Consider the following 22,437-nt stretch of genomic DNA (forward strand, 5'->3'; position numbering starts at 1 on the left):
GGTGACGTGTGTAATGTGGGTTGCAGGGTGACTTGTGTAATGTGGGGTGCAGAGTGACATGTGTGTAATGTGGGCATGCAGTGTGACGTGTGTAATGTTGGGGTGCATGGTGACATATGTAATGTGGGAGTGCATGGTGACGTGTGTAATGTGGGTTGCAGGGTGACTTGTGTAATGTGGGGTGCAGAGTGACATGTGTGTAATGTGGGGATGCAGTGTGACGTGTGTAATGTGGGGGTGCATGGTGACGTGTGTAATGTGGGTTGCAGGGTGACTTGTGTAATGTGGGGTACAGTGTGACATGGATGTAATGTTGGGTACATAGTGACAAGTGTAACATGGGGCGCAGGGTGACATGGATGTAATGTGGGGTGGGGTTGCCTATATCTGAGGCCTCATCTCCGATCCATTACTGACCTCTGATTGCCGCAAGGAGGTTGTGCTGGGAAGGAGGTAAGGACAGAGGTGAATAGAAGTTTTTTCTGTATCACCGAGAATTGTTGATCCACGGCTTATGATGAAACCCTCCCCCCTCCAGCGCCACTGAATACATCAAGAGTCTCGGGCAACCACGCTGCGCTGGTGCACAAAAGAAACACTATACATTGCAATTCTTTTAGGACTTGTACACCATAAAACTGGAAAGGTGAACCATGTTCTCATGATCATAGGGGTGCCACCATTCACAGTATCTATACAGTGCGAAAGTGCAAAATTGTCACTCCCTGTCATGTCATTAGGGAGCAATGATCCATTCCTATGGCAGCCTGGAGTCTATATGAGACTTTAGGACCTGTCATTGGGCAGGATCTATAACAGGGTGCTAGAGGCATTATATGTGAGGGTGCTACATGAAGGAGGGGCATTAAATGTTGCTGGGCTGCTATATATGGGGTCATTGTATAATGTGTGAATACTAAGGGGAGGGATAAGGGGCCAGACAATTAGCATAAAAATGTTCCTCTTTTATCCGGAAAGTCGGGAGGCATGTACAACCTCTAACAATCTTGTATCTGAGTGTCTGTATGTTATTTCTGCCGCTTGCTTATGAATAAGTCCCTCTAATACAGTGCATTCTTCATAGTGGAGTTATAATATACAAATTTACTAATATCCACCTCCAGAACTGACCACTAGGGGCGCTGCCAGCTCTGAGTTTGCCTTCTATTTTTTGATTAGTTCAGGCTTCCGTAGACAGGCGGCGAAGCGGGCGGTTCGTAACGTTCTTCTTCGTTTCCAGGACAACGAGTGAAAACAGAACAGGAGGCACGTCACGACCGGAGGAAAATAGCGCTAATAGGACGCAGAGAGCGGCGAATGTATTACAGCGGGTGCGGTAAGTATCCATGCCAAGCTGTCTTGTGATATGTTATGTACTATCGCTACAGCTCTTCAGCTTGTCTGAACTAAGCCCTAAGGTTGTATAGTACACTTATATTGTGGAGGTCTGGTCACAGGTAAGGTGTGTAGGTGCCACAAGGTGTTATGGATGTCGGTCTGTGCTCTTAGTGCCGTGGTCACTGACTAACGTCATCATTATATGGAAGCATAGGGTGCATTCTGCCATCAGCCTTAAAGGGATTTACCAAGATAAGAAAAACCTGGCTGCTTTTCACATAAACAGCGCCACAGCCGTCTTTGGGTCATGTCTGCTACTCCTATCAAATGATGGGATTGCTGCGTTCCTCACATCACTGCTTTTCAGGTGCCATTTGTGACACAGTCATAGGTGAGGTGTGTGCCTCATAGGGTATAGTACAGACACGCTGTATGGGACTGTACGATAAATCTGTCAATCAATGATGAGCTCTATAACATTAATACTGCAGATTACGCTTTAGCCTTTTCTGACAAGTTTCCTTTAATCTTCACAACTGGTTTGAAATAAAACTTTGCTTGTAAAGATTTCCTATGTGAAAGACTTGATAAATTTCTTTCCAGCCATTCACCCTTGAAGTTGTTACAGTAGATGACGATGGTAACATGTTTGTAACAATGTGTTGCTGTTCCTCTTCAGGCAATGTCCTAAATGGTAAAGAAAGGATAGCACCAGCTGGAAACGGACGACACAATGGATGAAATCCCAGTGAAGGTGGCAGTGAGGATCCGTCCTCTCTTATCCAAAGAGATTCTTCATAATCATCAAGTGTGTGTGCGGCCTGTCCCAAACACCCAACAGATCATCATTGGAAAGGACAGAGTCTTTACTTTTGACTATGTCTTTGGGAAAAGCTCTACCCAAGATGACGTCTACATCTCCTGCATTAAACCGCTTTTGGTGTCTTTAATTGAAGGCTACAATGCCACTGTTTTTGCCTATGGACAGACTGGATCTGGAAAAACGTATACCATTGGTGGAGGTCATGTTGGTACGTTATTGAGGGGACCTGTGTTTAGTTAAGAACAAAGAGTGAGTTCTAAAGCTGTGTGTGCCTTAGGGTTTACCATGTCCATGTTACCGTGACCTATACTGCTTACAGTATGCAGGTACAGTGTGTAAGTTTATCCACTTCTTTTAGTCAGAAGTTATACACGCCATACTCGTCATGCCTCTTTTATTCTTATACCCGAGCTGAACACTTCAGGTTTTATGTGCACAGCCTAACTGAAAAGAGATGCCAGGCTTTGTGTTTCGCTATACAATCCTTTGGCATACGGTCTCTCTCTGGACAGCATCTGTCCGCCCTGTGGTGTCATTGAGGCCATCACTTTTTGTCTCTATTGTCTCTTTTTCCCTTTCCTTGAGGATACATGATAACAGAGCCATCTGTCACAGATCTGCCTTGTCATTACCTGACCTGCCAGATAATATTGTTAATCTTGTTACATCCTTTTTACTAAAAATGAAAATTAGTATGCCTCAACTGTTTTGCAAAAAATTCCGATGTGAACGCTACCAAAAGCATTTGTACATAAATGTATTAAGATGCTCTCAGACCCCAAAATATGTGGTGACTATGGGAATAGACCGTTTTATGGATTTTCCTGTAGGTAATCCCAATGAATGATATTAATCTGCACAGAGAATGAAGATAAGAAAGACTTTCCTGTATCTTCATAATTTTCCTCCAAACGCTGTGCTCCACATTTCCCGCCACTCCTATAGACATGTATCATGCTGCTCCAAAAATTATTGAGAACAGGACCCCCTTTCTTGTGATGAATGGGTTTCCAAGTCCTTGAAAACCCAACCTTTAAGACAGGGGATTACACCAGGACGTGGTTTTATTTGACTTGTATGACCAATTAAAAAAATACCTAGAAACCTACTGTATTCTTGCTTATTTCTGCGCTATTAGTTTATACACAGCAGTTAAAATTTCGCTGGGGTTGCAGATCACTGATACCATTCTTATCAGCCAGACAGTATTGTTCTGTGGCCTCTTGGCAGCTATGTAATGTTGACAGACATGCTTTAAAAGAAACCTGTTATCAGGATTAGACATTTTGACCTAGTGACAGGTTCCCATAGGCTGTTTAATACTAATTTGTAAATAAACTTTCTAATATACTTTTAAAAAATGGAACTTACAGTATATACGTACTATGGTACTATATTCCTGGAAACAAAGAGGATCAAGTCATGGAGGTATCTGCTCTAGTCCCTGTGTCATCACTACTCTCCTTGTTCTCTCCATCCCTCCTGCAGACATAAACTGACGGAGATTCACCTGCAGGGTTGGGTCAGCTCATGTCTGCATGAGGGAGGGGGATAGCTAGATGAGCACTGATGACACAGGGACTGGCAGTCTCCCATCAATCTTATATGCTGGCAGGAAACCAGATGTCAAATCCTGATTACAGGTTCCCTTTAAGGAAAGTCAATACAACTGAAGTTGCACAAAATATATTACATTACTATGGTGCACCATTATAAAAGTAAATGTGTTGTGACCGAAATGTCCTAGCCTAACGTTTGTTTGCAATACTTTGTCATAATTTTTGTGTTAGCTTTTATGATACATTACATGTTGATGTAAATGTGTCATATGATATCATATTATGTGTGTTTCTTATATTCAGAAATAAATAAAACTGTTACTGTATTTCTAGCTTCTGTTGCTGATGAAGAAAAAGGTATTATACCACGTGCCATACAGGAACTTTTCCACACAATCTCAGAAAATCACAACATCGACTTTACTGTCAAAGTATCATACATCGAAGTTTACAAGGAAGATCTGAGGGATCTCCTAGAACTTGAAACAAATGTAAAAGATATACACATCCGGGAAGACGAAAAGGGAAACACAGGTGAATACATTGTCATGGATTATTCATCGTTAGTAAATTCTAAGTTACTTATTGTACAGATCCATTATCTTTAACTTAAAGAAAACCTGTCATCATTACCTTTCAGTGTGATCTGCAGCCATGATGTTATAGAGTTGCAGGAACTCTAGCAGATTGATATCTAGTATTGTTAAATCTCTTTTCTTCCCATGCTGTGACAACCCTTAAAGAGGACCTGTCACCAGGTTTTGACCACCCTAACAATGACTGCTGATAAAGGGTTACAAGTCCTCTCCATATCACCTAAAACTGGCAGGGAACCAAAAGGTGATTTATGTAAATGTAAGCAAAACAATTTTTAGTTAAAATAAGGATTTCAGTCAGTTATTAGAGCTTTATAGGAACCTGTCACTGGCTGTATATGTGTGGTAACAGGTATTTAAATATTTGTGTGCATTTGGAGACATCTGCTAATAATTGGTAGGACCCTCCCTCTCCCAAAGCTTCATAAGAGCAGATATATAAATGTTTAACCTATTCTGGATCTCCTATTTTCTCCCTTGTACCACCTGTAGTTTCTACAGACAGTGGAAACACAGAACACTGCTTTCACATCAATCTCTCAGATGTTGTGGTCTAAAAATGTTGTTTATACAGCACCAAAAAAAGTAATTAAAAAATTAACTAATAGGATTTCAACCACATTACAGGTTCCCATTTGATGACCATGATGTGAAATATGATCATGATCAGTATATAATAAATAATATTGGGGCAAATTTATCAAAAATGTTGTCACGTAAGACAGTGTAGAGTTAGACTATACCAGGGTTGTGCAGCCCGAAGAGCTGCAGGCTGTGACCTGTGACTAGTAATCATTGCTCCCTCGTATCTCCTACTCTACTGTGGCTTTTGATGATGTCTCTATGTGCTGGCATCAGGACTCGGGGCAGTGCAGAGGCCGGAGCAAGAGGGAACCCAACCAGTGAGTACATGTAAGCTGTTCTGTACTTGTGTCATCTCCTACTTCAGTCTGTCCCTGCACTGTCCTGGGTCCTAATACCAGCAAATAGAACCTGTGTCAAGACCCTGAACAGTGCAGCAGGCGGGATAGAGAGGTAAAGAGTTTGTATTTTGGTTTTATTTTGTCTAATCTGGAGGTCTCTGATATTGTTGTCAGCACCGGGAGCCTAAAGTATTACATGTCTGCTCTGGGGGTCTCCATAATTTTGTGCCTGCTCTGAGGAGCTCAAGTATTAAAGGCCTGCTCCACGGGGTATCCACTAGTATTCGTATGCCCCGGGGAGGTCTCCTGTATCTGCTCTAGGGTAGGGTCTCCAGTATTATTTTCATCAGTTTTTGTGCACTTTATTTATAGTATGCTATAGAATCTATATTAGTTAGGCCTCATTCACACGACCGTATATGCAGCTGCAAATTTGCGGCCGCATACATGTCCCTATAGACGGCAATGTTGGCCTTGCAGCGTTACAGTGCCACATGTGTGGCACCGTTCTGCGCTGTACTCAGGGAAAAGATAGAGCATGCTCTATCTTTCCCTGTGTGTTCGGTGATGTTTTCTATGGAGAGGGGAGGGGTCTCCAGTGCACCGCCGTGTACCCTTCTTGTACAAAAGCAATATTTGGTTTCTGGGTGGCATTTGTGGAGTTTTTGGCACATCTAGGGTCCTGGTTACTGGTGCAGGCTCTTGAGGTTGAGCAGAATGACAATACGGCACAAGGACCTATAAAGGTTGTGCAGCGGTGGGCTAGATAGTCTTCTGCTGTACAATATTCATATAATAGTGTGGATAATAAATCTGGTGTAGTATAAGATTGTTTAGTATTTTGTATCATATTAGTTGGCTTGGTTTATGCCAGAAAACTGTAACAAAATGCTTTCCTTTTAACATTATTTTTGGTGCTGGACTTTTTTGGCAAGAAGCCCCCTTCTCATAGGTCACACCCCTTCTGTCCCTTCTGTAAAAATACCTGATAACTGACTAAAACCCTTTATTAATGTGGCACAGGCAGTTTGTGCAAATAACAATAAAATTCTGTCATAAACTAATTTTATAAATCCTGAAAATAATTATATAGGGGGCATCAGAGTTGAAGAAAAGATATCGTCCTTGGTATTACAGGATAAAGAGAGGTAAACTAATTGGAAAAACTATGTATAGGCACTCTTGTGATCTATTCTATAAAAACAAGATATTTAGTCCAATGTCATTTATTAGAACATTAATAAATCAAGTAACATCACTAATCTCATACAAACGGTGTGCAGGGCCCTTGCATCCTAAATCACAAAAATGATAATATTTAATCTTAAAGATTTAATATTTTGTTTTTGGTAGAATAGATCACACAAGTGCCTAAATGTAGTTTTTCCAATTGATTGGTAAATCTGCCCCATTGTTTCTATGAGTTATTGATATTAATATAAATTATTAGGTATAGATCTGCTTAGATTATACTTGCATACGTCTCACATGCAGTGGTTACATTGGTAAGGTTTTACCCATAGAATTTTCCTTTAAAATGATTTATGATTGTTTTTCTTTGTAAGTGATGTGATGCTTTTATTCTGATTTCTCTAGTTATTGTTGGGGCCAAGGAATGCCAAGTTGAAAATGCGGATGAGGTAATGAGTCTTCTAGAAGCTGGTAGTGCAGTCCGCCACACCAGCACAACCCAAATGAATGAGCGCTCCAGCCGCTCTCATGCAATCTTTACCATCAGTATATGCCAACAAAGGGATCCTGCAGAGAGTGGAGACAAGAATTCAGTGCAGATGATCTTGTCAAAATTTCACTTTGTAGATTTGGCAGGCTCAGAAAGAGTCACCAAAACTGGAAACACTGGAGAGAGATTCAAAGAGTCTATCCAAATTAATAGTGGTTTGCTTGCCCTGGGAAACGTAATAAGTGCCCTTGCGGATCCAAAGAGAAAAAATGCCCACGTTCCATACAGGGATGCTAAGATTACTCGTATCCTTAAGGATTCTTTAGGGGGAAATGCCAAAACAGTCATGATAACGTGCATTAGTCCTTCTACTTCTGACTTTGATGAAACCTTGAACTCTCTAAAGTACTCCAATAGAGCGAGGAATATAAAAAACAAGCCAATTGTAAATTATAACCCCGACTGGGACAGGATTGATGAAATGGAGCTGGAAATAAAAGCACTTCGGGAAGCTCTGCAAAACCAACAGAGCAGCAGGGTAAGTCGGACAAGCCAGGTATCTCAAGACTGGAGTCAAGAGAAGAACAAAATTCGGACTCTAGAAGAGCAGCTTGCACAGTTTCAGCTGGAGTGCTTTAACCACCGCCATTGTACAGAAGAAGCCCTGGAGCTACTACATGAACTCAAGAATATACCTGGCCTTACAAAACCCCAAAAGAATAGACTTCATAGTTGGGTAGCCATGGCTGAGGAATTAAGAAGCGATATCACCTCTATGTCTGGGACTGAGAGTGCAGAGACTGGTAGCAGAGAAGAGCCACATCACATTACCATATTACAGCTCAAAAGGGAACTGAAGAAATGCCAGGTATGGATATTGGGGAATCCTCATATGGCTACATTATGTGGACCATATGGCTACAAATCCTATTCTGTGTCTAATCAAAGTAGTGTTGTCATAGGGATTTACAATATTTTGAGTTTGGTTAATAAAACCAAAATACTCAGTAGCTTAACCAAACTAAGGTCAAGGGTTCATTGCATTAATAAACCCTATGCTCCCCTAGAAAATATTAAAATCGGTACCAAAGAACATATCGGCACAAATGTTTAAGGCCACTTGCACACGACCGTTTATGGCGGCCGTATGTTAGCTGTATGAAGGCAGCCATAGGAGTGCATTGTGCACGGCCTCACCTGGAAAAAGATTGAGCGTTCTCTATCTTTAGCCATACGTGCGGCCAAGCAGAACTTTTCATCTTTATGGACCAGTGGTTTAGTGTCCCAAATTGCCTATTAGTTTTCAACCTGTGCCAACTTTCAAAAAACAAACTTGTATACTTACCTTGGTCCAGAACTGGACTTTTGCACAGTTGCACAATGAAGCCGCTGTACTACACCCTGGTGCAGCACTTGGGTTTGTTCTTGTAGATTGAAGGAAATCTACTATCAAAATCAAACATGGATGGCCTCCTTCTAAAATAAACTTTTAAAATTATTCTAATAAACATGAAAGGCTACTGGTGTGGTTCCTGGAATAGGCTTTCAGACTGTCTTACCCTGCTCCTCACACCCCTCACCTGCTTCTCACTCCACCTCTCTCTGTAATCTCACTTCAAAAGAGGAAGTTCAGTTTAGGAGAAAGAAGGTCATGGATAACAAATATAAGAAGAGTAGCACAGTCACCTTGCCTCAATCTGTGAGTAAGTGACCCTGGTTATCATGCTTGATTTTGATGGTAGATTTCCTTTAAAGAGAATCTGTCAGGCAAATGAACACCCCAAAAATAAATATATTTTCCTAAACTTCAATTAGAATGCATTGCCCCTATCCCTACATTGTCCCTCTATATGCCTGTAAACTTAAACAATCCGGTCCCAAGGCTGTATGCAAATAAACTGAAATGGTTCCAATGAATTATCATATTCAGCAGGCCAGCTTATTCATGAGTTTAAGGCACAGCCACATCACCCAGAGCTTGACTGAAAGCCTGTATAATGATGTGACACTCCTGGTGCTGGCTGCTTCCTGGTTCTGTCGGCCACACCCCCTGTAGCCTGTGTGTATGAGAGATACAACTGCTCCAGGATGCAGCCATGTGTATGGGAGAAAAGAGATGTTAGGTACTTGTCTGTGTCTCTAGCTGATGTATGTGTCTCGCATGTGCATAGGAGAACACAACACTTTAGGTACTTGTGTAGCTGATATCTGTGTAGCTCACGTGTGTATAGGAGAAGAGAGCATGTAAGGTACTTGTGTAGCTGATGTCTGTGTATATCACATGTGTATAGGAGAACACAGCATGTCAGGCACTTGTGTAGTTGATGTGTGTCTCTCACATGTGTATAGGAAAACACAACATGCCAGGTACTTGTGTAGCTGATGTCTGTGTCTCTCACATGTGTATAGGAGAACACAGCATGTCAGGAACTTGTGTAGCTGATGTCTGTGTCTCTCACATGTGTATAGGAGAAGAGAGCATGTCAGGTACTTGTGTAGCTGATGGATGTGTCTCTCACATGTGTATAGGAGAACACAGCATGTCAGGTACTTGTGTAGCTGATGTCTGTGTATCTTACATGTGTATAGGAGAACAGAGCATGTCAGGTACTAGTGTAGCTGATGTCTGTGTCTCTCACATGTGTATAGGAGAACACAGCATGTCAGGTACTTGTGTAGCTGATGTCTGTGTATCTTACATGTGTATAGGAGAACACAGCATGTCAGGTACTAGTGTAGCTGATGTCTGTGTCTCTCGCATGTATATAGGAGAACACAGCATGTCAGGCACTTGTGTAGCTGATGTCTGTGTCTCTCGCATGTATATAGGAGAACACAACATGTCAGGCACTTGTGTAGCTGATGTCTGTGTCTCTTGCATGTATATAGGAGAACAGAGCATGTCAGGTTCTTGTGTAGCTGATGTCTGTGTCTCTCACATGTGTATAGAGGAGAGAGCACGTCAGCAGATAAAGCACAAGCACTACATAATAAAGAAATAAAGAAAATAGAATGAATATTGTATAAAATAACTGGATAGCTTGGGATGGAATCCTTGTGAGCTGCTCCAACGGTGGTGGTGTTAGTTACAGAGACCTGATTACAGGTGATTTTTAGACATTTTATCACTATTGCACATTGGGGGAGATTTATCTAAAGTGTCATAATCTCTGCTGCTTTGCTTTCCGAGTAGATGTCGGTAAAGATGTATATACTTATTTTTGTGGTGCTTAGCAGACACATTCGCTGAGACAATTTTTTTGTCCCTGGGACTTATTTCTGTCTGGAGCATTAAAAGAGTGTGCACTAGTCGGAGAATGTGCTAAGCAGGCCGCCTTGGGTGGGTTTCAGTAAGCAGCTGACTCTGAACAAAAGTCACTTACCCGACGGCACTTCACTTTGTCAGTAGTACACACATTTCATTATGACAATTTAGCATTTTGTCCGAGTGGTCGATTGGATTAGTTAAACAGGGGAAAAATGCAAATGAGTCCATCACAAAATTGATGCCCCATCTGCGTGAACATCGGAGTGGAGTTGACAATTAAATTTGCCTCTGCACTTTTCTAAAACAGATTTCCCTGCAGTCTTTGACAATGGAAGCTCACTGCAGAAGCATGGAGTTCTGTACCCTGTTAGACCAAATTTCTTTTGGTCTCCTCGCCACTTTGCTGCGCCCAAAAAATGTATATGACACATATTTAATATGTCATATACCTGAAAGGACTGGGGGAACCTATAATGATAATCTAAATTTCTCCATCCTCCAGACACCAATATCATTGAAAAATGGAGAAGATTGTGTTGGAAGCTTTCGGCAGAGCAGGGAGCAAAACTTACTGTATTGATTGTTGTGTTGGCACTTTGAGATAAATTAGTGGGTTTTGGGTTGCGATTCTGGCACTCTCTAAAAGGTTTGCCATAACAGGACTATGGGGTCAAGCATGCCTGGCTTACTGTATTAACAATGTTTTATTCAAGGATGCCCTTGCAACCGATGAAGAGGTTTTTGCCAGAAAGGAGATGGAACTAAAGGATTTACAAGAAAACATTCAGTCTTTGCTACAAGAAAATCAGGATTACCAAAAGTCTCTAGAAGAAGCCGAGCGCACCAAGAACCTACAGGTACACTATATGACCATTCCATTTTCACTGCACTCATTTCACTTAACAGTGCTGCCGTTCACTCAACTGAAATGTTTCTATGTTTTGCCTTCAAACAAGATGAATTTCTGTTATTATTATTATTATTATTAGATATATCAAATTAAAGGGGTTGTCTGTTATTCAAAAAAAAGTGGCTTTGGTGAGGCTATTGAAACTGTAACCACAGCCGCGCTATTACATTAGTCCCAGGCTGTTGCAGGTTCGGGACTGCGGTCAGGACAGTACTGCCAGCCCCTGTAACCAAACTGAAACTCGACAGTGATGCTGCAGGTGAATGGGAGCACAGGACAAGGTGAGAATAAGATGTTTATTATTTCAATAGCCCTCCTTCCCACAAGCCATACATATTGATTGTGGTTTTTTTCTATAAATCCCGGACAACCCTTTGGGGGTGGCCTCACATTCACAACTTATCTACTAGCTGGGACCCGCATGAATCATAATCGCAGCGATCCTGTGTTACCAGCTTGAATTGGAGTAACAGTCACTCATGTGCACTGCTCTTCTCTTTAGTCTTCATGGGGGACTGATGGAAATAGCTGATCAGATATCTTCATCAGTCCCTTAGACATCCTTGACTTTTGTTCCATTCAAATTGAGGGCGCAAGATCTCAACTCATCAGTGGTATAACCCCTAGCAATCTAACGCTCTTCACCTATCGTGTTCTTCATGTATACACTTTTATACATAATAATAATTCCTTTATTTATATAGCGCACACAGATTCCGCAGCGCTGCACAAAGCTTGCCAAATCATTCTTTAACATTGATATTCATGGAATTGTTTTTGTTTAGACAGAGAAACTTGTGGAACAACAAATCCTTATTGATGAGCTGAAGTACAAGGTTGAAGAATATTTGCAAAATCACTCACCACAAGGTCCAGTAAGGGAGCAGGAATCCAAGAGACCTCACAGTGTTCCATTAAGTCACCAACTACAGATGCTGACATCTAGCTTCAGGGAGTCCAGCAGCCAGTCCGAACCAAGAAAGGTAAGGAATAATGGTTACATACAGGCGGTCCCCTACTTAAGGACACCCGACTTACAGACAACCCATAGTTACAGACAGACCCCTCTGGTGAAGCTTTCTGAATGCTTTACTATAGTCCCAGACTGCAATGATCAGCTGTAAGGTGTCTGTAAAGAAGCTTTATTGATAATCTTTGGTCCCATTACAGCAAAAAATGTTTAAACTCCAATTGTCACTGGGGCCAAAGATTTTTTTGTCTGGATCTACAATTATAAAATATACAGTTTCAACTTACATACCAATTCAACTTAGGAACAAACCTCCGGACCCTATCTTGTACGTAACCTGGGGACTGCCTGTATATGGATGCCCACAATCCAGTTTTCTTGTGAATCTGTCTTTCAGATCTATTATTGTGAATGTAAATTTATTTTTATAGGATATAGAATCAATTTCTTCCATTTTAGGTGCGCACCAGTCCGCCTTCATACTCCTTGGAGCGAGTAGTAGCAGGGTTTCGAACTCGTAGCCAGATGCTTTTAGATTTAATCGAAGAACAAGATGAAGTCTCGCATGAAAAATTTTCAGACCACAGTGATGAGGAATTAGAGAAAGAAAGTAAAAACAAGAAGAACAATCCTCCGAAGTCTCCATTTAGGTGATGAACTGCCAATTTCTAATTGTGTTTTACGGCTGAATAACAATATTTAACAATTGTGAATCATCCTAGCTTAGAGCTCAGTGCCAAACAGGTCCAGCTGAAATTCCTTTTTATATATATGTTTATAGATACATAAATAGTAACATATTTTGAAAGGCTGAAAATACATCTAGTTGCAGCACACATATCACTGAAGGGAGGATGGCAATTACTGTAGTGAGCAGTGCAAACTACTTACATTTCAGTATCCATAAATGAGTTGTCCATAATGTTTTATTGATGACCATTAATGTCAGATGAAATTAAAATGTCATGGATTTCTAAATCTGCTAGCTGAAAAGCAAGAAACTAATTCTGCATTCCTAAAAGGGATCCAATCACCTATATACTGTATATGCTAGTCATCAATATAAAATTGATGAGGGTCTGACACCCAAAGCTTCCACCAATAAAATGTTTCTGTTTGCACAAATTTAAAGGGATTGTCTGGGTTTTATGTATAGATAACAAAGAGCATGTTCTCACCTCTTGCTGACGCTTCAGTCCGGAATAATGTCACTTGTCACCACCAGTCTCTATACACAGATGCTCAGCGGCAACGTAAAGACGCCATTCTCCTACAGCCTATCAAAGCTGTAGACAATGTATAACCGCTAAGCCTCTGTTTACAATAGAGACCGCCAATGATGGGCAGACAAGAGCACTAGAGAAAGGTGTGGATATATGCCCTTTGTTATTTTTAGAACCCCGCCCCCCATACGGCCTACTTTATGATAAAACCCCATCACAGACAACCCCTTAAAGTAAATTGATAATTATTTTTTTTTTGTAGACGTTCCATCAATCGGACATGGACACGAAGGAATGTACCAGAAGCCAAAGCAGTAAATAATGGCACAAGACAATTATTTTCTAACACTGGGGATATGCCTGGTAATATCATATTCATTTTATACCACATGAATAACCCAAAGTATTTGTATGAAATATGTACACCATGGCCTGTTGTTTCTTATGTTCCAGAAACTGTGATGGAATCGGTTCAAGAAAGCCAAAATCTCAATATTAAGAAACTAAAAACCACTGAACTTCGGCTTGCTGAGGCAAGACAGAAGTTGAGGGAGTTGACTATAAATATCAAAATGAAAGAAGAGCTCATAAATGAACTAGCTAAAACAAGTAAGTCTCATAGTCCTTATAAATCTTTTACATTACTTTACTTTTTATTACATTTATTTGGTGATATATACCGTATATTCCGGCGTATAAGACGACTTTTGAAGACAGAAAAATCTTCTGTCTTCTCTGGGGTCGTCTTATACGCCGGTAATCCCGACCGCCCGCCGTGTATTCACGGCTGTGGTCGGGTCGCGCTGCATGGAGAGGGCTCACGGGCTGAGCCCTCTCCATAGCCTGTAAGTCTTTGCTGCATACTGCTAGCACCGATCGCGGGTGTTTTCACAGCGTGGGCTGCCGGCAAAGCTGCCGGCAGCCTCAAAAAGATAGCGGCGCATGGGCGATCCGTCTCCATGGTAGCATCGGGTCTTCCGAAGACCCGAGGCTATTTCGTTTTAACCCCTTCATTACAATGTGCTGATAGCACATTGTAATGAATGAGGAAAATCCCCATATACTGCCATATTGTAGTATGGCAGTATATGGTAGGATCGATCAGACAACCTAGGGTTAAAGTACCCTAGGGAGTCTGAAAAATAAATACGAGAAAAATAGAAAAAATGCTAATGCTCACCCACAGGAATGCATGTTGAGGGTAACTCCGTGCTGGATGAGAGATGGAATACGCTTGGTCTAGGTCCAAGGAAAGTAGCAAGGAAAAAAGAAAAAAGAAGATATCCACTCGAACCGCACTGGTGTAAAGTTAAAAATTGTAAAGTTTACTTTATTCAATACATGAAAAAAAGGAGATTAAAATCAGCAAGCCATCACAAGAAAAAAATGCATATGGTTGTTTTGCTATGCTCTAGTCTAAAAAATAGTATAAATAAAAATTAAAAAAAATCACCCCCCTTTCCCTAGAACTGACATAAATATAAATAAACAGTAAAAATCATAAACACATCAGGTATCGACGCGTCCGAAAATGCCTGATCTATCAAAATATGATAACGGTTTTTCATATTGGCAAAATCAAAAAAATAATTTTTGTACAGGAGGTTTTCATTTTCGTAAATGTATGAAAACATTATAAAACCTATACAAATTTGGTATCCCCTTAATCGTACCGACCCAAAGAATAAAGTAGACACGTCATGTTGGGCGCTCAGTGAAAGACGTAATATCCAAGCCCACAAGAAAATGGCGCAAATGCGTTTTTTCACCATTTTCATTGCATTTGGAATTTTTTCCCGCTTCTGAGTACATGGCATGGAATATTTAATAAAATAAAAATTTAAGGTACAGTATGGTAACATTTACAGTAAAATGGACGATGCTAATGTTGTTGTTGTATACCTGCATGTCATAAGAATTTAAAGGACACCTGTCATCAGGTCTATGCCACTAGTTCTGTCACCTCTACCTGTTGGAGCAGCTCACAAGGATCCCATCCCAGCCTTTATCTAGTTATTTCATACATTATTCATTGTAAAATCATCTATTCTTTATCATGTAAATGAGGCTGGTCACATGGTCTGTTACCCCTCCCCTCTCCTCCCCTGCTCATGTCTGTGTGTAATGTATAGTAAAGCATGGCTAGTGTGTGTGCTGCATCTGCTGACATGCTGCATCCTCCTATTACACATGTGAGAGACACAGACGTCAGCTACACATGAATCTGACATGTTCTGCTGTAACATGGCTGCCTGGAGCTGCTGTATCTCTCCTATATACACACAGGCTGCAGGGGGCATGGCCACCAGCACCAGAAAGCACATCATTATACAGCCTCACATCATTATACAGGCTGTCAGTCATGCACTGGGGGTGTGGCTGTGCCTCCCACTCATGAATAGAGTGGACAGCTTGAATATGCTAATGCTTCATTGGACATTTCACAGGTCATTTGCATACAGCTTTAGGACCTCATTGCTTAGGTTTACAGGCATGTAGAGGGACAATGAAGGGATAGAGGCAATGCCTCTAATGGCAGTTTATGAAAATATATTTAGTTTAGGGGGGTTATTTTGCATGACGGGTTCTCTTTAAATTAAAAAAAGGACCATGTTAAATTCAAATCTGTTTTTTTTTTTAATTTTTACCGGTGTTTTGTATGCGTTGGAAAGGGGTAGTCTTATACGGCAAATATATCTTAAACTCTATATTTTAAACAGGAAAGTAGGGGGGTCATCTTATACACCAGGTCGTCTTATACGCCGGAATATACGGTGCTCCTCTGCCACAACATCAAACTTGAATAACATTGATTATCTCATTGTACCTTTAAATGGGTGGAGGATGTTAGGTGTGCAGCGGTACCTACTAAAAGTAGCCCAAACGAGGACAATCCATGAACTGACACAGGGTCTTTGGCATCTATGGTGTGCTCTATGATCTGCTGCATGGTCAGAGCCTTGTCAGAAAAACCTCTGTGCTCTGCCAAACTTTGCGGACACATAGGCTGCACCATAGATGAGTGCATGCTGGTCTGATGATTCATATACAATGATGGCAACATGATGGGGAAAAAAGGCAAGCTTGTATGCTATCCGCTATGATCTGCAGTGTGGTTGATATGTTATCTAAGTATTGTACAGAATATTTTCACCCGTTCCGGGCACCTGACAATACTGATGTGGGGCACAAAAAGTCGTCTCTGTTTACCTTGCTTGGTCCTTTATACAGTAAGGACCTTCTGATTCAGTCATGTGACTTGAGGGGAACCCTACAGTGTAATGGAAAATAAATGAAATCTACCATCAAAATCAAGCATGATAAACCAGGGGCACTTACTTACAGATCCAGGCACCATGACTGTAGTAGTCTTCTTATATTTGTTATCCATGACCTCCTCCCTTCTAAAATCAACTTTTATAATTATTCTAATGAGCTTCAAGGGGTCTGGGGGCATTACTAGAGCTGTTGCAATGAGCAGAACATGTCTCATCCCTTCTTTCTTCCACTACTTGTGTGATCTAGCAGCAGCAGGAAATGCAGGGGGAGAGGTGACCTCATTGTAACAGCCTGTGAAGCTACAGTGCTGATGTGCTCTGGAAACACCCTCCAGAGCCATTCAGGCTCATTAGTATAATTTTAAAAGTAGATTTTAGAAGAAAGGAGGCCATGGACAACAAATATAAGAAGAATACCACAGTTCTGTTGATATTATTATAGTATTATTACTATGGGATGCTCTATTTGACAAATATTTTGGAGAACAGTGTGTTACACTAATTACTGTAATATATGAGGGAGTACTAGTTATTGTAAAAGACACTGGCTGTGCGGTACAAGTATTTTCAGGGGCTATCTGTATGGCATTGCAACAGTATTAGAGTGCACTGTGTTAAGAATGATAGGATGGAAGGGATGATCTCCAGTTTGTCAAGCTATGCAGAAATGATCTGTGGTAGGCAAAATCTATTAATTAATGGCACTTTGAAGATCATGTTGGCATGGAAAGGTGAGAGCCATGCACAGTGACACTTTACAGGTGTAGCTACTAGTTGTATAGTAGCTCTATAGATCCAATGCCACATATATTGATTGTATACTTGTCTGCAGTGTGTGCCAGTGACGGTCAGCACTAAACAGTCAGGAAAGGTAATCTGATCGCTGCCATGTCTTTATATACAGTCCCGAGCAGTAGGTCCTTGCACATTGCTTACTTGAGTTCATATTGTTCTTCAGACCAAAGTAAAATTGCCTAAAATACGATGGGAGAGAACATACACAGGTAATAAACCAAATCTTTTCCTATCAGTATATTAGTAATACTGTGACTTGTTTTGTACCAGGTGCACAGTACAAGGCTTCTTGTGACGCCTAAAAAGCTGTTCTCACATAGAAATAGTTTAAGCCTGACAAGGCATTAGAGTGGATGTACTTGGCACTCTCAAGTGATGCTATTCTTCTCAAGAACCTTTCAGCTCTTCCATTTGTAATAATGTAATTGTAGATGCCCCTTACAGATAAATGAAGAAGTGACTCTTCCGTCCAGATGGTCACCTGAATACTTACACATCAAAGGCACTCAAGACGTCTGCATTGGTTTTCTGTTTCCCTTGGTGATTATAACAATGATCATTTATAGAAGTGGCATTTTACTTGGGTCACACACTTGATCTCTGTTCTGTGATGAAGAGGGTAAGATAACTGCAGATGTCTTGGCAACTACTTCAGCTAAGGTTCCAGTCAACTTCCCTCTATAGATGTAGAGGTGGCAGATGGCCATTTCTCCTTATTCTACCACATAGAAGCATGAAAGTCTTAGCTGAGGATGCATGTTTATTTGGGAAGCACATCAGGCATTGTTTTATCCACTGCAGGAGCAACTCAATTGAGCATGATAACATTTAGCAACCCAAATGCCTCTTACATCCTTTATTGTGAGGTCCTGCCAAATTCAGGCTATTGAACATATTGATCAGACTATCCATGAACTATTTGTAAGGAGGAAACTCGTGATATCTTTATCGGGCATACCTCCCAACATTTCCGGAAGAGAAAGAGGGACAAAATGGCCCTACGCATGCTGCAGCGATTACCCCTAAGCCACACCCCTAATCACGCCCTGGCCACGCCCCAATTTTTATTACTAATAATAATCACCATAATAATAATTAAAAAAATGTGCTCAGCTTGGGATTTGAACTCCAGACTCTACACTCGACTTGCAAAAGAGATGGAGCCTCTATCCACTAGGCCAGTGATGGCAAACCTTTTAGAGACCGATTGCCCAAACTACAACCAAAATCCACTTATTTACCATGAAGTGCCAACATGGCATTTTAAGCAGTAACGCATTGCTCCCTGTTCTTCCACATCTTTCAATTGTATCGACCCCCTGAGGCCACCAATACAGTTGAAAGAAAGAGTGAAAATTCAGACTCATTGTAGCTTCTCTTCAGGGTCTCTGTAGAGGAAGAATGGAGGGTCCAGCAGGGGGACCTCAAAAAGATACCTCAAAAAGCCCTGTTCACACCTTCTCACTTTTCCCACAATTCGAAACATCCAATGAAGTGTTGCTTAAAATAGCGCTGAGAGCAGCATCTCTAAAGTTGCAGAAAGGGACGGCAGAAAGATTTGGAGGATTTGTTCCTGTCTGGTGAACTCTGTCCTGGGGCAATAAACTGAGTGCCCACAGAAATGGCTCTGGGTGCCACAGGTTCGCCCAGTGGATGTTGATGGGAGGATTTTATGTGACAAAGTCTTTTACTGTTACACAGTGACACAGGCTTCATGCACTGCTATATAGAGATGCATCTTCTCAGAGATTACTATTGTAATTATCGAGAATTATCATGAAGACTATCATTATTATTATAAATTTAATAATAACAATCTTAATACTAATAATCTCAATACTAATAATCTCAATAATCATCATCATAATAATAATCTCTGAGAAGATCCCGCTCTATATATCAGTGTGACACAATGTAACAGTGAAACTCTTAGTTACAAAAAATCCTTTCACTGACATCCAGAGAGTTTATAGCCTAGTGGGTAGAGGTTGCTATCTCTGTTACAGAAGGTCTGGTGTTCGAATCTCTGCCTGGGCATAAATTTATTTAATTTAAATAAAAGCTTGTGTCTGGGGAACCCTAGGAGACCATATATAGACAGATGCTGATCTGAACCTGATGACGTGGTCCCTGCTCTCCGCTAACTCGACACTTATTTCAAAAGGATTCCCTTCCTGATGTCTGCTCTTGGGGAACCCTAGGAGATGTTACTATATATGGATAGAGTGGCCCCTGATCTCTGCTAACCCGACACTTCTCTCAAAAGGATTCCCTGGCCGATATCTGTAGAAGCCATTCAGTATAGCAGGTTCTGGCTATGAGTGACACAGAGCCGGGACAACCCAAGCAAGTGCAGGACCTGGAGGGAAAATCCAGGACAATCTCACAGCTGCCCGTGACGCGGGGCAGAGGAATAAAAAAAACGGGACTGTCCCGGGCAAAACGGGACGGTTGGGAGCTATGTTATCAGGTTCCTTTATCTCTGAGCTGTCACTGGAGAACAGGACAAAAAGCTGATTTACACACTGGAACACACTTCTTTAACAAAGTGTATTACAAAGATTACCATTCTTACCTGCGTTATTGATTTATGCACTATGTCAAAAGCGGTTGACCCTGGGCTCCTCCTAATGCAGGAAAATGCTAGACCTCATGTGGCTGTAGTGTGTCGGCAGTTCCTGCAAGATGAAGGCATTGAAGCTATGCACTGGCCCGCTCATTCACCAAACCTGAATCCGATTGAGCACATCTGGGACATCATGTCACCAACATCACGTTGCACCACAGACTGTCCAGGGGTTGGCGGATACTTTAGTCCAGGTCTGGGAGGAGATGCCTCAGGAGACCATCCGCAACCTCATCTGGAGAATGCTGAGGCTTCACAGGGAGGCAATGCAGGCACGTGGAGGCCACACACAATACTGAGCCTCATTTTGACTTGTTTTAAGGTCAAAGTTGGATCAGCCTGTAGTGTGTATTTCCACTCCAAATTCAGGCCTCCATTGGTTAAAAAAAATTGATTTTCATTGATAATTTTTTGGTGATTTTGTAACAGAACAAAGTATTCAATGATAATATGTCATTCATTCAGGTTTAGGATGTTTTATTTGAGTCTTCCCTTTTTTGAGCATATACTATATACATTAAAATGACAATAAAAGCAGCACTAGTGTCAGTGGCAAGCAGGTATAAACTGATACACTATGGTAGACATGGCTGGACCTACCCTCTTATAATAGTGGGGGATGTTACTCTTGTAACTGCAGTGACATATGGGACTTTGAATTGCAGGTAATGAAGCTCAGTCTGTGAACAAGCAGTATTCCATGAAGATCATGCAGCTGGAACAGGAGGCCGATCAGGCTAGAGCTGAACTGGCTGAAGCTCAGAAACAGTTACAAGAATTGGAAAACAAAGAGCTGAGGGACCAGGCGCAGAAAGCAAAATTGCAGAAAGATTTTAGAAAGAAAATGGAGGCTGCAAAAATAAAAGTGCAGGTGCGACTGATAGAATAAATCATAAAAAGCTGAAAATTGTAGAAAATACAATATATAGTGGTGGGTTCATTTGCTTGTTAATCAAAGCTGCTTTTTGTACCAAACAATTTGTGTGTTTCTATATAAAAGGTACAAAAGTGAATAAGGTACCTGACAGCATGTATTGGCAACCTGAGAAACAACAACTTGTTTACTTGGGGGATAGAATCAATGCTGAGAGATTCTTTAGAATTATTAGAACCTCTTAGACTAACTGCAAACCATTGTGTTCAGCACATGGAGGTGCACACATTTCGCAGGAGAGGATTCCTTGCGTCATACAGATAAATACAGAGCAGTTCCCATCTCCCAGCCACACTGCAGCACCAGTATTGTAAAAAATGTTATGGTTCTGGCGCTGCTGTTAGAGTGGCAAGCAGGGAATCCTCGCATCGTATTGCTGTATGAAGCAAGAACTCCTGTCCTGTGCAATGTGTGCAGCCCATTTCCACAGGCAGAAAGTGTTTGTCGGCACCTGGACTTAACCCCTGCTGTATGTACAATTAAAAATACACAATGTAGTATATTTGGGACATTTTGGGGAATCTTGACATGCAATGTATTTTGCTTAGTATATATCACTTTGTTTTTGGCTCATTTAAAACCAGGTGTTGCAGAAAAAACAACAGGATACAAAGAAGCTTGCAAACATCTCTGCTCAGAACGAAAAGTATGCTTCTGATCTGGAACTAAATATCCATAACATGCGACAACAACAGGCACAACTTCAAAAAAAGCTGAAAGAGGAAAGTGATATAAAGAAGAAACTGGAGCTAGCCGTGCAGAAGGACCAGCAACAGATTAAGGTTAGTGACAAGTCTAAAATTCTCATTTCATCATTGCTATAATAATGAAATGGTGAGGGTCATGTGCCGCCATATAGAAATTCCAATTTACACGTGACCTACAGAAGATGCTGGTATACAATGGTATATAAATGGTTGTCCAGGAGATACATATATATCTCCTTTTTTTTAAAAGTATTTATTTTTGCAGTTTTTGAATTTTTATACAAACATAATAAACAAAACCAGAAATCAAGATTGTCTGTCACATATTTCCTTCCCCCCAATACAGGATTATTATATAACAGCCATGGTAACAGTCAGGATCTTACTGCGTTTCAAAACAACCTGAGGGATATTACATAGTAGATAATAGCAGGATACTGCAGCCAGACATCTTGATACAACACAAATAACTATTGACACATAGACAATCAGTCACACACACACACACACACCAGCACGCTCAGTCTCCTTCATCATGGAGAGGAGTATATATCACTTGTGATTATAGGGCAGTATGGGGAGTCGCGCACCATCTGGACCAGATGCGGTCAAACTTCTGGGGACACTTCCTGTTGGTATACAGGGACCGGTAGTGGGGAATGACACTATTAATGAGTAGTATCCATCTTTTTAATGGAGGGGGCTCCTGGTCCTTCCAGGTCATCACCACCACTTTTCGGGCGTAGTATAGGACAAACCTAAAGAAAATTTTGTCATAGTGGCCATTGACAACTTCGTTTATGATG

General features: G+C 41.1%; 1 protein-coding gene across 1 annotated transcript in view; it reads left to right on the plus strand.

Annotated features, from left to right (window-relative positions):
- The first annotated feature begins 436 nt into the window (after nucleotides 1-436).
- Nucleotides 437-22,437, plus strand: part of KIF27 (kinesin family member 27) — a 44,188-nt gene continuing 22,187 nt past the window's right edge. Inside the window, exons 1-12 of the mRNA XM_072150880.1 lie at nucleotides 437-453; nucleotides 1,241-1,336; nucleotides 2,018-2,369; nucleotides 4,054-4,254; nucleotides 6,836-7,788; nucleotides 10,902-11,045; nucleotides 11,884-12,081; nucleotides 12,528-12,718; nucleotides 13,554-13,654; nucleotides 13,745-13,900; nucleotides 20,656-20,861; nucleotides 21,509-21,706. Of these exons, the coding sequence (XP_072006981.1) occupies nucleotides 2,072-2,369; nucleotides 4,054-4,254; nucleotides 6,836-7,788; nucleotides 10,902-11,045; nucleotides 11,884-12,081; nucleotides 12,528-12,718; nucleotides 13,554-13,654; nucleotides 13,745-13,900; nucleotides 20,656-20,861; nucleotides 21,509-21,706 (2,646 nt within the window). The 5' untranslated portion in view covers nucleotides 437-453; nucleotides 1,241-1,336; nucleotides 2,018-2,071. The remainder of the gene's footprint in view (nucleotides 454-1,240; nucleotides 1,337-2,017; nucleotides 2,370-4,053; nucleotides 4,255-6,835; nucleotides 7,789-10,901; nucleotides 11,046-11,883; nucleotides 12,082-12,527; nucleotides 12,719-13,553; nucleotides 13,655-13,744; nucleotides 13,901-20,655; nucleotides 20,862-21,508; nucleotides 21,707-22,437) is intronic.

Source organism: Engystomops pustulosus, chromosome 1, assembly GCF_040894005.1.
Source record: "Engystomops pustulosus chromosome 1, aEngPut4.maternal, whole genome shotgun sequence".
Classification (NCBI taxonomy): domain Eukaryota; kingdom Metazoa; phylum Chordata; class Amphibia; order Anura; family Leptodactylidae; genus Engystomops; species Engystomops pustulosus.